Source organism: Scyliorhinus torazame, chromosome 11, assembly GCF_047496885.1.
Source record: "Scyliorhinus torazame isolate Kashiwa2021f chromosome 11, sScyTor2.1, whole genome shotgun sequence".
Taxonomy (NCBI): Eukaryota; Metazoa; Chordata; class Chondrichthyes; order Carcharhiniformes; family Scyliorhinidae; genus Scyliorhinus; species Scyliorhinus torazame.
Window position 1 is genome coordinate 195,089,294 of NC_092717.1, and position 16,779 is coordinate 195,106,072.

The window sequence follows — 16,779 nt, forward strand, 5'->3', positions numbered from 1 at the left end:
CCTTAAAATTGTGACTTCTTTACCTGCTCCTCGTGATACACATGAGTAAACTTTTCCGACGCAAGTAAATTATTTAAAGAGATCTGGCACCTTCTTATCAATCACCTCTTGATCAGGCTGTATAATCTTTTGCACCTCCTTCGCTTCACTTGGACTTGCCGTTACCACTTTAACAAACCCCACTGTCTTATCGTGTTTTACCACATCAGCCTTCCCAATGCTTTTCTTCAACCACCAACACTAACTTTACATGACCTAGTTTATTACAGTGAAAACATTTGAAATTCATCATGTCTCTTCCACCCTCCTGGATTTCTTTTTTAACCTGAGGTACACTCTCCTTATTATCTCCCATCAGAACACCTTTACCACTTGAGTATTTCTTATGTCCCCAGTTTCTATTCCTCACAGGCTGAAACTGATGTCGGAAATCAAGCTTTGATTTATGAACTAATTCATAATCATTTGTCATTTCTGCTGCTAACGTCGCAGTTTTAACCAGTTTTAACTGCTCTTCCACATGAGTTCTCACGACATCGGGAATTGAATTTTTAAACTCCTCCAAAAGTATAATTTCCCTGAGAGCTTCATAGTTTGGTTTATTTTCAAAGCCCTTATCCTATTTTCAAAGCCCTTATCCACCTATCAAAATTACTTTGTTTGAGCCTTTCAAACTCCATGTATGTTTGACCAAATTCTTTCCTTAAATTTCTAAACCTTTGTCTAGGCTTCAGGCACTAGTTCATACCTCCTCATACGATCCAGATACCTCCTCCAGTAGTGATGCAAACATTTCACTAGCCCTACCTACCAGCTTTGTTTAATCAGTAATACCTACATGTCCTGTGGCCATTTCACTTGTTTAGCTACCTTCTCAAATGAAATGAAAAAAGCGTCTACCTCCTTCTCATCAAACCTTAGCAATGCTTGGACATATTTAAATAGTGACCGTCTCCCCCCAAAATCTTCAGAGCCTCTGAAAGAGCCATTGTCCACAACACACTCCCCACTTAAACTGGAATACCGCACCTGAAAAGCAACCACAAAATGCTCACCCCTCACTGTCTTTAAGTTCACTAAGCCAATCCAATAGATAGACTTTCATCCCGGAAGAGCCCCCAATTTGTTATGGGCCAGGGTTAGAGAACCCCAAAGTGTAGCCTGGAGTTCACCTGACCCACAACTTTTAATAGATTGTGGTATGGGGAGCACACGGCCCACTCTACAGGTACTACAGCAGACATGAAAAAGTATTTTTTAAAGGGAAACAATGTTTATTCTATGAACTCAAGTTTACCTTTTTAAAACAAACAGTGAACATCTTAGCAACCATGAGTTCAAATACAACCCCCAAAGAATACAACACTAAGTAATCCTTAATAACTTCCCAAGCAACATCCAGAAGACTTAAGGGGTAGCATGGTGGTTAGCACAATTGCTTCACAGCTCCAACGTCCTGGGTTTGATTCCCGCTGGGTCACTGTCTGTGCGGAGTCTGCACATTCTCCCCGTGTGTTCGTGGGTATCCTCCGGGTGCTCCGGTTTCCTCCCACAGTTCAAAGATGTGCAGGTTAGGTGGACTGGCCATGCTAAATTGCCCTTGGTGTTCAAAATTGCCCTTGGTGTTGGGTGGGGTTACTGGTTATGGGGATAGGGTGGAGATGTGGGCTTGGGTAGGGTGCTCTTTCAAAGAGCCGGTGCAGACGCGATGGGCCGAATGCCCTCCTTCTGCATTGTAAATTCTATGATGATTCTTAAAGCACCTTTTACCAGAAGCACATCAGGTTAAAGTCACTACTGTTATTAATTTTAAATCACCAGGATCGATTTACAGTCTTTAGATTACAGAGAGAGATTCATACACCTTCTGGCTGCAGCTATCCAGCTCTGAAAACAAAACTAAATCACACCCTGCAGCAAACAGCCTAAAACAAAAGTAAAATACTGACACAGCCCAGCTCTGACATCACTGCAGTAATAAACACCCATTTCTTAAAGGTACTCTCGCATGACACTTTGTTGCAGATAAATGTCTTCGAGCACATCTTCCTTCAATTTAGGCTTTCAGTTCGAGGTTTATTTGCTTTGTCTAATGGTTTTAACTGTAGATTCATTCAGGTCTCTGTAATTTCAGAAATACAGCTGTTTTGCATATTTTCTGGAAAAACGAGAGAGATAGAGGAAGAGACTCTCACAGCTCCTTTCCTCAGAGTCCAGTGTTCCCGAGCTGTATTTGAAAGTCAATTTTGACCTGATATGGGTGTTGTTAAAGTGGAGATAAGGATAGCTGTTTAGGGTTATTGATAAGCACTGTTTAACTGGTAATTGAAAGCTATTTGTCTTTATGATAAAGTTAGTAATACTGTGTTAATAATAAAGTTTGTTTTAGTATACCATATCCCTACTTGTGCATGAAATCACTCTTGGAGCGAAGTATCCTTTTCTCACAGTCTTACAAATTAAATAAAATATTGGGTTTCTATCCGGTATCCTAGCAACTGTTGGGGTCTTGTCCGGGAACGTAATGCATAGGACAAGTTTTGAAAAGTTCTATTTGAAAAAAGTAGAGGTTGATGATGAAGATCCTATCGGATTTTTTATTTGGTTGTCACATGCCAAGTAGATCTTCTAAATTCAAGTATTGAGATGGCAGTGAAGATGTTTGTATCTCTGCATTGTAACCAGGATTTCAGAGATATATGATGCTGAGCATGTGAGCATTTTGCTTTAATTCTACTTGAACTGTTCGATGGGTGGAAAATAGCAGTAGACGTGCAGATTTTTGTCCTCGTCATGTCTGAAGGATCCAATTTGAGCTCTATTGGTTATAGGTGTGCTGATGGTGGAAATGGCGAGAGCAGTTGAAAGTAATGAATTAATGAACATTTATTGCAAATCGTTTGAGACTTGTGATTTTTCCTGTGAAATGTTAATATATGGAGATACAGGGATACATAGAAGATAGGAGGAGGCCTTTTCAGAGATGAATTTCAGGAATGCTTCACCCCATCTCCCTCAGTACTCTTTAATTTTTATGCTCGCTGTCTTTTTCACTGTCTTTATTTATCATGCTGCATTTTATTGTTCTGAATTAAGTATTTATTTTTGAAGGGGGAGTGCTTCATTGAAACAGATGTCCCTGAATTTTTTAAGCAGGTGGGTGTTACCTGCATGATTTTCTATTTTTGAATTTATAGTCATAAACTTGCAATAAATGGAACTGCAGTGGCCAGAAGGTTTAGAGGAAAGACCTTGGAAATGATACATCTATTTCAATGTCTAGACAATGTGACACAGCAATTTACTGAAGTGAATTGATTATTGCGGAAAAGAGAGATGCTGACCAAGCTTTTCAACTTGCACTCATCAGGACAGATCAGTCATCAGGACAGATCAGTCATTGAACTTTGAACTCAACACTGCAAGTTGCTATTTTGATGATTAGAATATATGTCCAAATACATGGTGTAGCCATGGGATCCACTCTTAAGTCTAAACGTTTTCATGAAAGTGTTTTGATTGAATGAGCCCTAACCTCCTACCCCATGAATCTTTCTGATAAGTAGATGATAGATTTGTGATCTTTGAATCTGCAGCTGCAGGTAAATATTTCCTCCATATACTCCATCCATACATTCACTTCTGTGATGGATGGAACAGTATAACGTACTAGTTGAGAAATCCGCTAGTGGGTCCTTCACTAACTGTCTACCGCAGGCCTACCTTCACTCGTCAATAAACCCGCTGGGATCCATTTAGCTTCATACACTAAGATTGCCCTTATCAGTAACCTTTGAAATAAGTTCCTTGGCCATTTGGATCACCTTGCAAGCCTGACACGGAAATAGAGTGCATCAAGGCTAGACTGCAGAGCAATGCCTTCAGATCATTGTTCACTGTGTATTGCACAAACTTGCAAATGGGCCAAATCTGGCACTTTTGGGTTTGAATAGCGTCTGATCTACCTCAAATTAACCTGGAAAAGCAAAGTATCTCAAAGATTTGAACAATAGTTTAAGTAAACTATTTCACGCTGCTACTATGCGGAGGCTACTCGACTGGTCATTTCCACCAATCGGATGCTGTTGTCAGTCCAAAACGACTGATGCACAATTGAGCATATCATGTATGAATTTCGGCAAGTGTGATGCCAGGTATGTCGGCTGTATTTCCTAGCAATTAGCTGATCAAATCCATATTCCTTCGCTTTTCCGGTTCATAATAGTCTCAACCAGCCCATATTTAAAAAGCATAAAACAAAACTTTGACTATTAGATGTGATTCTGCCATAGGGCAGCACTTGCTGAAAAATTCTGAATGTACTAATAGCTACTCCAACAACCAATTTAAGATGATCAGTTAAAATCACAGTGGCTTATTTATGCTAGCTAGAAGCATTAGGGATCTGTTCTCTGCAAATAAAAGGAATATGTTCAAGCCTTGTACCTTTTTTGCATTACCCGGTTACCTACAGTTTTCGGTTACTTTCTCCATGGCAATTCCTCACCCAATCAGAGTTGACTTGCTACCCAATCATCACCCTTTTCTCTTGTTTATAATAAGAATTTCTATACTTTAAAGTAAAGTGTTAACAAAGTGAGTGTTGTTCCTACCGAAAGTGAACCTGGGAAATTAATATGGAAAATAGGAGAGGGCAGATGAATTGAACTGGTATTTTGCATTATTGTTCACGATAGAGAATACAGGTAACATCCTATGAATAGCTGTGGAATTGGAATGGAGAAGAGAAGTCTGGAAAATTATAATCACCAGGGACGTGGTACTGAGCAAATTGTTGGAACTGTAGGTTAAGTCCCTGGGTCCTGGTGGATTTCATTCTAGGGTCTTAAAAGAAATGACTAGTGAGATAGTTGATGCGTTGATTTTACTTTTCCAAAATGCGCTATATTCGGGGAAGGTTCTATGAGATTGGAAAATAGCTGATGTAAGGTGGGGAGACAAAGCAGAAACTATAGGTCAGTTAGCTTAACTTGTGTCTTAGGAAAAATGTTACAAGCTATTATTAAATGTGTTGAAGGGCACTTGGATAAAATAAAGATAGGCATAGTTATATAATCTTTATTAGTGTCACAAGTAGGCTTGCATTAACACTGCAGTGAAGTTACTATCCCTTAGCCGCCACACTAAGGCACCTTTTCGGAAACATTGAGGGAGAATTCAGAATGTGCAGTTCACTAACAAGCACGTCTTTCGGGACTTGTGGGACAAAACTGGAGCACCCTGAGGTATCCCACGCAGACACGGGGAGAACTTGCAGATTCCTCACAGACTCCTCACCGACAATAACCCAAGCCGGGAATTGAATCTGGAACCCTGGTGCTGTGAAGCAACAGTGCTAACCACTGTGCTACCATGCCACCCATTCTCAACAAAGAACAAAGAAAAGTACAGCACAGGAACAGGCCCTTCGGCTCTCCAAGCCCGTGCCGACCATGCTGCCGGTCTAAACTAAAATCTTCTACACTTCCTGGGTCCGTATCCCTCTAATCCCATCCTATTCATGTATTTGTCAAGATGCCCCTTAAATGTCACTATTGTCCCTGCTTCCACCACCACCTCCGGCAGCAGGTTCCAGGCATCCACTACCCTCTGTTTTAAAAAAAACCTGCCTCGTACATCTCCTCTAAATCTTGCCCCTCGCACCTTAAACCTATGCCCCCTAGTAATTGACCCCTCTTCCCTTCGAAAACGCCTCTGACTATCCACTCTGTCTATGCCCCTCATAATTTTGTAGACCTCTATCAGGTCGCCCCTCAACCTCCTTCGTTCCAGTGAGAACAAACCGAGCTTATTCAACCGCTCCTCATAGCTAATGCCCTCCATACCAGGCAACATCCTGCTAAATCTCTTCTGCACCCTTTCTAAAGCCTCCATCCTTCTGGTAGTGTGGCGACCAGAATTGAACACTATACTCCTAGTGTGGCCTAATTAAGGTTCTATACAGCTGCAACATGACTTGCCAATTCTTATACTCAATGCCCCGGCCAATGAAGGCAAGCATGCCGTATGCCTTCTTGACTACCTTCTCCACCTGTGTTGCCCCTTTCAGTGACCTGTGGACCTGTACACCTAGATCTCTCTGACTTTCAATACTCTTGAGGGTTCTACCATTCACTGTATATTCCCTACCTGCATTTTGTAGACCTCTATCAGGTCGCCCCTCTACCTCCTTCGTTCCAGTGAGAACAAACCGAGTTTATTCAACCGCTCCTCATAGCCAATGCCCTCCATACCAGGCAACATCCTGCTAAATCTCTTCACCCTTTCTAAAGCCTCCATCCTTCTGGTAGTGTGGCGACCAGAATTGTAGGCTTTAGAAAGGGTGCAGAAGAGATTTAGCAGGATGTTGCCTGGTATGGAGGGCATTAGCTATGAGGAGCGGTTGAATAAACTCGGTTTGTTCTCACTGGAACGAAGGAGGTAGAGGGGCGACCTTCGAAAATGCATTACCTCACATTTGTCCGGATTAAACTCCATCTGCCATCTCTCCACCCAAGTCTCCAAACGATCTAAATCCTGCTGTATCCTCTGACAGTCCTCATCGCTATCTGCAATTCCACCAACCTTTGTGTCGTCTGCAAACTTACTAATCAGACCAGTTACATTTTCCTCCAAATCATTTATATATACTACGAACAGCAAAGGTCCCAGTACTGATCCCTGCGGAACATCACGAGTCACAGCGCTCCAATTAGAAAAGCAACCTTCCATTGCTACTCTCCGCCTTCTATGACCTAGCCAGTTCTGTATCCATCTTGCCAGCTCACCCCTGATCCCGTGTGACTTTTGTACCAGTCTACCATGAGAGACCTTGTCAAAGGCCTTACTGATGTCCATATAGACAACTCTCCTCCAACTCTCTCTGTTTTCCTCACTGCTCTACTGCATCTCAGTAGATCTGCAACCAGCAGATTGCCATAGTCATGGAGATGATCTACAGGAAATTGTTCAACCTGCAATCCAAAAACAGAACCACTCCAGACTACATCAGAGTTTCCCCCACACAAATGACAATGTGCACATATTCAGAAACTGGGCTCCAGGTCCATAGAATCCCTATGGTGCAGAACGAGGCCATTTGGCCCATTTGAGTCTGCACCGACCCTCCGAAAGAGCAGTCTGTCTAGAGCCTACTCTCCCGCATGGTTTCTGCAACCCCACACATTGATCATGTCCAATCCACCTAACTCGCACATCTTTGGACTGTGGGAGGAAGCAGAAGCACCTGGAGGAACCCCATCCAGACGCTGTGAGAACGTGAAATCTCCACACAGTCACCCAAGGCCCGAATCGAACTCTTGTCCCTGGCACTGTTGAGGCAGCAGTACTAACCACTGTGCCATCATGCTGCACATTGTTGACTCCTCCTCCTCCAAAATATGTGAGAAAATGGAGCTTTCTCTTACGATCCGAGAAACTAAGATCCTATTTCAACCAGCTAACTCAGGAAAAAACCAACCACATTGATTAAAATTGACGAGATCCTGGAAAATCTGGAGTATTTTCTGTATCTCAAGATCCTCTTCTTGATGATGGCAGGCACAACAATAAAATTTATCATTGCCTTAAACGTGCCAGCTCAACTTTCGGCCGATTGAGGAAATTAATATTTGAGGACCAGGATCTCAGTCCCGAAGCTAAATTCATGGTTTACGGGGCTGTAGTGATCACACACTCCTATATGCTCCGGATGCTTGGATAATCAGCAGCAAGCACCTCCAAAGCCCTGGAGAAGTCCACCAATCGTGTCTTCACAAAATCTCCAAATCTGGTGGCAAGAAAAGTGGTCCAACAGCAGTTTCCTGTCCAAGCCAATCTGCCCAGCATTGAGGTGATAATCATTCAAAATCAGCTCCACTGGGCAGGGCATGTCGTTTGTATGACACCAGATTCCGAAGCAACTGCTTAATTGAGAACCCAGTTGTGACAGAAAACTTGCAGGAGGAAACTTTAAGGGATGTCTCAAAGAACCCCTGAAGAAGTCAAACGTCTCTGATTTGTGACTGGCCAAAATGGAGAAGGCCCATCGGGAAGGCTCGGAACTCTTCAAGAAATTTTGGGTGAAGTTCTGGTGTCGGAGGGAGCATGCAAATTCCAAACTGTCTACCAACTCTTCAAGCACCATCTGTCCCACATACAGTAGAGTCAGCCAAACGCACGTTAGACTTATCAATTATCTCTGAAGCAATTGAACTGTAACAACAAAGAACAACGAAATGTACAGCACAGGAACAGGCCCTTCGGCCCTCCAAGCCCGTGCCGACCATGCTGCCCGACTAAACTACAATCTTCTACACTTCCTGGGTCCGTATCCCTCTATTCCCATCCTTTCATGTATTTGTCAAGATGCCCCTTAAATGTCACTATCGTCCCTGCTTCCACCACCTCCTCCGGTACCGAGTTCCAGGCACCCACTACCCTCTGTGTAAAAAAACTTACCTCGTACATCTACTCTAAACCTTGCCCCTCTCACCTTAAACCTATGCCCCCTAGTAATTGACCCCTCTACCCTGGGGAAAAGCCTCTGACTATCCACTCTGTCTATGCCCCTCAATTTTGTAGACCTCTATCAGGTCTCCCCTCAACCTCCTTCGTTCCAGTGAGAACAAACCGAGTTTATTCAACCACTCCTCATAGCTAATGCCCTCCATACCAGGCAACATTCTGGTAAATCTCGTCTGCACCCTCTCTAAAGCCTCCACATCCTTCTGGTAGTGTGGCGACCAGAATTGAACACTATACTCCAAGTGTGGCCTAACTAAGGTTCTATACAGCTGCAACATGACTTGCCAATTCTTATACTCAATGCCCCGGCCAATGAAGGCAAGCATGCCGTATGCCTTCTTGACTACCTTCTCCACCTGTGTTGCCCCTTTCAGTGACCTGTGGACCTGTACTCCTAGATCTCTTTGACTTTCAATACTCTTGAGGGTTCTACCATTCACTGTATATTTCCTACCTGCATTAGACCTTCATTTATATATACTACGAACAGCAAAGGTCCCAGTACTGATCCCTGCGGAACATCACGAGTCACAGCGCTCCAATTAGAAAAGCAACCTTCCATTGCTACTCTCTGCCTTCTATGACCTAGCCAGTTCTGTATCCATCTTGCCAGCTCACCCCTGATCCCGTATGACTTCACCTTTTGTACAAGTCTACCATGAGGGACCTTGTCAAAGGCCTTACTGAAGTCCATATAGACAATATCCACTGCCCTACCTGCATCAATCATCTTAGTGACCTCCTCGAAAGTTAGTGAGACACGACCTCCCCTTCACAAAACCATGCTGCCTCTCACTAATACATTGCTTCCAAATGGGAGTAGATCCTGTCTCGAAGAATTCTCTCCAGTAATTTCCCTACCACTGAAGTAAGGCTCACCGGCCTGTAGTTCCCTGGATTATCCTTGCTACCCTTCTTAAACAGAGGAACAACATTGGCTATTCTCCAGTCCTCCGGGACATCCCCTGAAGACAGTGAGGATCCAAAGATTTCTGTCAAGGCCTCAGCAATTTCCTCTCCAGCCTCCTTCAGTATTCTGGGGTAGATCCCATCAGGCCCTGGGGACTTGTCTACCTTAATATTTTTTAAGACACCCAACACCTCGTCTTTTTGGATCTCAATGTGACCCAGGCTATCTACACACCCTTCTCCAGACTCAACATCTACCAATTTCTTCTCTTTGGTGAATACTGATGCAAAGTATTCATTTAGTACCTTGCCCATTTCCTCTGGCTCCACACAGATTCCCTTGCCTATCCTTCAGTAGGCCAACCCTTTCCCTGGCTACCCTCTTGCTTTTTATGTACGTGTAAAAAGCCTTGGGATTTTCCTTAACCCTATTTGCCAATGACTTTTCGTGACCCCTTCTAGCCCTCCTGACTCCTTGCTTAAGTTCCTTCCTACTTTCCTTATATTCCATGCAGGCTTCGTCTGTTCCCAGCCTTTTAGCCCTGACAAATGCCTCCTTTTTCTTTTTGACGAGGCCTACAATATCTCGTTATCCAAGGTTCCCGAAAATTGCCGTATTCATCCTTCCTCACAGGAACATGCCGGTCCTGAATTCCTTTCAACCGACACTTGAAAGCCTCCCGCATGTCAGATGTTGATTTGCCCTCAAACATCCGCCCCCAATCTATGTTCTTCAGTTCCCGCTTAATATTGTTATAATTAGCCTTCCCCCAATTTAGCACATTCATCCTAGGACCACTCTTATCCTTGTCCACCAGTACTTTAAAACTTACTGAATTGTGGTCACTGTTACCGAAATGCTCCCCTACTGAAACATCTACCACCTGGCCGGGTTCAGTACCAGGTCCAGTACCGCCCCTTCCCTAGTTGGACTGTCTACATACTGTTTTAAGAAGCCCTCCTGGATGCTCCTTACAAACTCCGCCCCGTCTAAGCCCCTGGCACTAAGTGAGTCCCAGTCAATATTGGGGAAGTTGAAGTCTCCCATCACCACAACCCTGTTGTTTTTACTCTTTTTCCAAAATCTGTCTACCTATCTGCTCCTCTATCTCCCGCTGGCTTTTGGGAGGCCGGTAGTAAACCCCCAACATTGTGACTGCACCCTTCTTATTCCTGATCTCTACCCATATAGCCTCACTGCCCTCTGAGGTGTCCTCCCGCAGTACAGCTGTGATATTCTCCCGAACCAGTAGCGCAACTCCGCCTCCCCTTTTACATCCCCCTCTATCCCGCCTGAAACATCTAAATCCTGGAACGTTTAGCTGCCAATCCTTTCCTTCCCTCAACCAGGTCTCTGTAATGGCAACAACATCATAGTTCCAAGTACTAATCCAAGCTCTTAAGTTCATCTGCCTTACCCGTAATACTTCTTGCATTAAAACATGTGCACTTCAGGCCACCAGACCCGCTGTGTTCAGCAACTTCTCCCTGTCTGCTCTGCCTCAGAGCCCCACTGTCCCTATTCCCTAGTTCTCCCTCAATGCTCTCACCTATAGCTCCCGTGCCCACCCCCCTGCCATACTAGTTTAAACCCTCCCGTGTGACACTAGCAAACCTTGCGGCCAGGATATTTATGCCTCTCCGGTTTAGATGCAACCCGTCCTTCTTATAGGTCACACCTGCCCCGGATGAGCTCCCAGTGGTCCAGATAACGGAAACCCTCCCTCCTACACCTTCTGCTTAGCCACGTGTTTAGCTGCTCTATCTTCCTATTTCTAGCCTCACTGGCACGTGGCACAGGGCGTAATCCCGAGATTACAACCCTAGAGGTCCTGTCTTTTAACTTTCTGCCTAGCTCCCTGAACTCCTGCTGCAGGACCTCATGCCCCTTCCTGCCTATGTCGTTAGTACCAATATGTACAACGACCTCTGCCTGTTTGCCCTCCCCCTTCAGGATGCCCTCTACCCGTTCGGAGACATCCTGGACCCTGGCACCAGGGAGGCAACATACCATCCTGGAGTCTCTTTCACGTCCACAGAAGCGCCTATCTGTGCCCCTGACTATAGAGTCCCCTATTACTCTTGCTCTTCTGCGCTTTGACCCTCCCTTCTGAACATCAGAGCCAGCCGTGGTGCCACTGCTCTGGCTGCTGCTGTTTTCCCCTGAAAGGCTATCCCCCCGACAGTATCCAAAGGGGTATACCTGTTCGAGAGGGGGACAACCACAGGGGATTCCTGCACTGACTGCCTGCCCTTTCTGGTGGTCACCCATTTCTCTGCCTGCACCTTGGGTGTGACCACATTTACATAACTGCGATCTATGACGCTTTCCGCCACCTGCATGCTCCTAAGTGCATCCAATTGCTGCTCCAACCGAACCATGCGGTCTGTGAGGAGCTCCAGTTGGGTGCACTTTCTGCAGATGAAGCCATCCGGGACGCTGGAAGCCTCCCGGACCTGCCACATCTCACAGTCAGAGCACTGCACCCCTCTAACTGACATTGCGTCAATTAATTAAAATTAAAATTTAAAAAAAAAAAAAAAATTCTTTTAAAAATATATATTTTTTTTAATTTCAAAGTTACTGTTAACTATCTGTTTCCTAGCACTAGATTTCTAATAGAAATGCGAAAGCTAAATATAGTACTCTCCGATCTCTGGCTTAGATACCCCTCTAAATTATAATTAAGTAATTATGTTTAATTAGTTACCAATGCTTAATTTTTTTAATTTAGTGTAGATTCCCAACCAGCCACTCAGGCCACAGATTTTCTGCGTTGTCACTTCAGTTTCCCCCCGACACACACAATTTGAAAAAGGTATAAAAGTAAAAATGAGTAAAAATCAGTTACTTCCCTTCTTACCTTCTGAGTGTCTTAGATGTTCTCAGGTTCTCTCCCTGACAGAGACTGCTCCTCCACCTCCGAACCTTGACCTGCACAATGCTCCCAGAAATCACTTGCGCACCGCTCCCGCTGAAATCGGAATCAAGTCATCCTTGATCCCTAGTCATTAGTGTGTCAGACTGAGTGCTAAACTTCTCGATTGGAAAATCAGAATTGGACAAAGTGCCAAAGAGCTCTAGGAACCTGTGAAACCCTGTTTGAGTAATAGCACTATCAGGAGAACTCAAACAAATGTGCTGTTGACTTATTAAAATATTAGATAAATGCCAGTACTTACAATCCAATTTCTTGTGACATTTGTCCGAGATCAAGCATATGGAACACAGTTGTGATGTTGAGTTGTTAACCTGTGCTGTGGTTAAATACTCTGCAAGGGAAACAGTCTAAATACGCATATTTATTAGAGGTGAAATATTGTTGTTGAAAGATTCTGCTGGCTGAGAGCTGCTTGTTTCCATTTCAGGAGAGGCTAGATTGTTCTGAAAGGTCCAAAACAGCAAAACAATTGTACAGTTGTAATTGATCAGTTCCAATCTGTTTTTTTTAAAATACAAAGTGTAATGTCCAAATATCCAATACGTGATTAGCATTCCATATTCTTTATGAAAATTAATTAGCGTAGGAAATGGCAAATTATTTAGCGTAGGAAGTGGCAAATTGTGGTGGAAAACCAATCTCAAATCTGTCAATCTAAATTGCTGAGCAGACTGTTTGCATTTCGTGAGTCTTTGAATCAGAATGCAGAAAGTTTATAATGTTGAATGTGAACTGTTGTTTTGTTGCCAGATTTGTGTTGTTTGCTGACAGTAGGTGAATTACTTGAAGTGATGTCATTTACTGAATGCTGGCCATGCTAATCAATTCAAGGCATGACCCCATCTGGACAAACCGTTCAAATGAGGAGAGGCAAACAGCTTAGGTTTTCAGTGAAGTGTTGTATTGGAGATTTAATGGTGTTAAACACTGCGTTTCAACTTCCGGTGGCGGCTATGGAGGGGTAAGTCGCACATTAGGTGGCTCCTGCTCTGGTCGGACTTTTGGACCGATCCCCCGGACTTTTTTCCGATTTTAAACTGCAACTTCGAAGGCTGAGGCAGTTGGCGCTGTTTCCACACATCGGTGTATGGAGAAAAGGACCAGAAGTGCACGGGCAGAAACAAAAAGTCAGTCACGAGCTGTATTGAAGCTGCAACGGGAGACAGTATGGCCGAGGGCTGGACCCCTGGGGTGGCAGCGTGGCGACCAACGGACCCAGTGATGCAGGCCATTCAGGATGGCTTTGCCAGGTAGAAGCAGGAATGCTTGGACCCGATTAAAGAATCAATTGATCGGCTAGAGAGGAGACTGGACGCCCAGGACCGGGCGATTCAGAAGGTGGAGAAGGCGCTGCTTGAACAAGAGGAGCATCAAACAGCAGTGGAGCTGGTGATGGGGATGCTTCGGGAACAGCAGAAAAGGCTCCTGGAGAAGGTGGAGGACCTTGAGAACCAGTCCCGCCGGCAGAACTTAAGAATTGTCGGGCTCCCGGAAGGGGCTGAGGGTGCAGATGCTGGGGCATACGTGGTGGGTATGTTCGAAAAGCTGCTGGGGGAGGGGACATTCCCCCGATCGTTGGAGGTGGACAGGGCGTACCGGGCGCTTGCTAGGAAGCCTCGAGCAGGGGACCCTCCGAGGGCAATAGTGGTGAGTTTTCACAGGTTCTTGGACAAGGAATGCATTCTTCGGTGGGCCAAGCACACAAGGAGTTGCAAGTGGGATAACAGCATCCTGCGGGTGTACCAGGACCTGAGCGTGGAGGTGGCAAGGAAGAGGGCAGGCTTTAACCAAGTCCAGGCTATTTTCTTTAAGTAGCAGGTGAAGTCCGGTCTGCTGTATCCGGCACGTCTTTGGGTCACGTATGAGGACCAACATCACCATTTTCAGTCGCCCGATGAGGTGCTGGACTTTGCGAAAAGAAAAGGACTGGTGGGAGTCTGAGAACTCTCGGACTTAGAGACAACTTGTTGGCCTACATTGGGCACTCTTTTCTGTTTTTCTGTGTTTTGTTTCTTTTCTTTTCACCCCCTTGGTTTTTGGTGGGTTTTGTTTTCCTGTTTTTAAATTGGTTATGCCTTCTCTTATTGTTTTGTGTCTGTTTTTTGGAGCTCTGTTTAGGGAAAATGGGGGGGAGAAATGTTTTTTGTTTTTTTGGTTATTTTTCTCTGTAGATGTTGGCAATGTCCCTTTTGTGTTTTTTCTTGTGTTTTTTTTTTATGTGCACTTTTGAGTTTCGGTGGGTGGTGCTTTTGTTTTTGTGTTTTCTTGCTGCTGGGTGTTTGCTTGGAGATTGTTAGATGAGGGAATTTTTTGAATGGGCGGGGGGAGGGGAGCGAGGGAACAATAGGTGGGAGACTTCTTAGCGTCGGGGGTGGGGGCCATCAAGCTAGCTGGGTGAGCTAGCTCACGGAAGCACGGTAGCATTGTGGATAGCACAATTGCTTCACAGCTCCAGGGTCCCAGGTTCGATTCTGGCTTGGGTCGCTGTCTGTGCCGAGTCTGTACATCTCCCCCCCCCCCCCCCCCCCCCCCCCCCCCCCCCCCCCCCCCCCCCGGTGTACGCGTGGGTTTCCTCCGGGTGCTCTGGTTTCCTCCCACAGTCCAAAGATGTGCAGGTTAAGTGGATTGGCCATGATAAATTGCCCTTAGTGTCCAAGATTGCCCTTAGTGTTGGGTGGGGTTACTGGGTTATGGGGATGGGGTGGAGGTGTTGACCTTGGGTGGGGTGCTCTTTCCAAGAGCTGGTGCAGACTCGATGGGCCGAATGGCCTCCGTCTGCACTGTAAATTCTATGATAATCTATGGTATGTATATGCTTAGTCCATTAGATGGGTTGGGTTTCAGAGCAGTGTTGCTGGGGGGGGGGATGGGTTCTGCTGACGAGGGAGGGACTTTGATGGAAGGTCACTGAGGGGGTCGGGAGTGGGGGCCGCCTTGGTGCGGGCCGGAGGAGGCGCGGCGCATGGGCTGGAGGTGGGCCCAAGAAAGGGAATGACTGACTGGCGGGGAGGGGGGGGGGCACTTTGCCCCCCAACTAGCCTGGTCACCTGGAATGTTTGGGGGTTAAATGGGCCGGTAAAGAGGGCACATGAGTTTGCGCACCTGAAGGGACTGAAGGCGGACATGGTAAAGCTGCAGGAGACGCACCTTAAAGTAGTGGACCAGGTCAGGTTGAGGAAAGGCTGGATTAGTCAGGTTTTCCACTCTGGGCTGCATACAAAGTCTAAGAGGGGATGCGATTCTGATTAACAAGCGGGGTGGCATTTGAGGTGGGGAGAATAGTCTCGCATGTGGGAAGTCGATATATCATGGTTAGTGGAAAGCTGCAGGGGATGAAGGTAGTGCTGGTCAATGTATATGTGCCAAATTGGGATGATGGGGATTTTATAAAGAGGGTGCTTGGGAAGATTCCAGACCTGGATTAGCACAGGCTGATTATGGGAGGGGATTTTAATACGGTTATTGATCTAGGACTGGACCGGTCATGCTCGAGAATGGGCAAGGTGCCAGCAGTGGCAAAGTAGCTAAAAGGGTTCATGGAGCAGATGCGGGAGGTGGATCCATGGAGATTTAGGCAGCCGAGGGCCAAGGAATTTTATTTTTACTCCAACGTACACAAGGTGTATTACCGGATAGATTTCTTTATCGTAGGTAGGGCCCTATTGGTGGGGGTGGTGGACACTGGGTACTCAGCGATTACGATCTTGGACCATGCTCCGCACTGGGTGGACCTTCAGGTAAGTATGGATAGCAAGCAGCGCCCGCAATGGAGGTTGGATGTAGGGCTATTGGCGGACGAAGCGGTGTGCGAGAGGCTGAGGAAGTGCATGCTGAACTACCTGCAGGTAAACGATATGGGGGAGGTCTCAGCAGCGGTGGTCTGGGAAACGCTGAAGGCAGTGGTGCAAGGAGAGCTGATCTCGAACCGGGCTCACGGGGACAGGACGGATAAAAGAGATTCTACGAGTTGATGGGAGGTATGCGAGGCTCCAGAGGCAGGGCTTTTAAGGGAACGCCAGAGGCTACAGGCCAAATTTGGTTTGTTAACCACTGGGAAGGCAGTGGAACAGCTGAGAAAGGCGAAGGGGGCGATTTACGAGCACTGGGAGAAGGCCAGCAGGATGCTGGCACAGCAGTTCAGAAAGAGGGAGGCAGCTAGAGAAATAGGAAAAGTTATTGACGGGGATGGGAACTTAGTTGGGCACTCGGCGGGGGTGAGCAAGACCTTTTCGGGATTTTTATAGCAGGTTGTGCAGGTTGGAACCCCCTGCGGGGCCAGAGGGGATGAGGCACTTTTTGGACGGGCTGCCTTTCCCGAAGGTGGATGGGGAGCTGGTAGTAGGGCTGTGGGTCCCAATCGGGCTGGAGGTGTTAGTGGAGGGTCTGAAGGCCATGCAGTCGG

The 16,779-nt window shown here is 45.9% G+C and overlaps 1 protein-coding gene across 3 annotated transcripts in view; it reads left to right on the forward strand.

Annotated features, from left to right (window-relative positions):
• rhpn1 (rhophilin, Rho GTPase binding protein 1) overlaps positions 1-16,779 on the forward strand; it is a 140,798-nt gene that overhangs the window by 43,236 nt on the left and 80,783 nt on the right. For 2 of the 3 annotated variants that reach the window (XM_072468217.1, XM_072468218.1), the window contains one exon: positions 3,112-3,156. The exons of the other annotated variant lie outside the window; for it this stretch is intronic. In XM_072468217.1, coding sequence (XP_072324318.1) covers positions 3,112-3,156 — 45 coding nt within the window. The remainder of the gene's footprint in view (positions 1-3,111; positions 3,157-16,779) is intronic. 3 annotated transcript variants of the gene reach the window in all.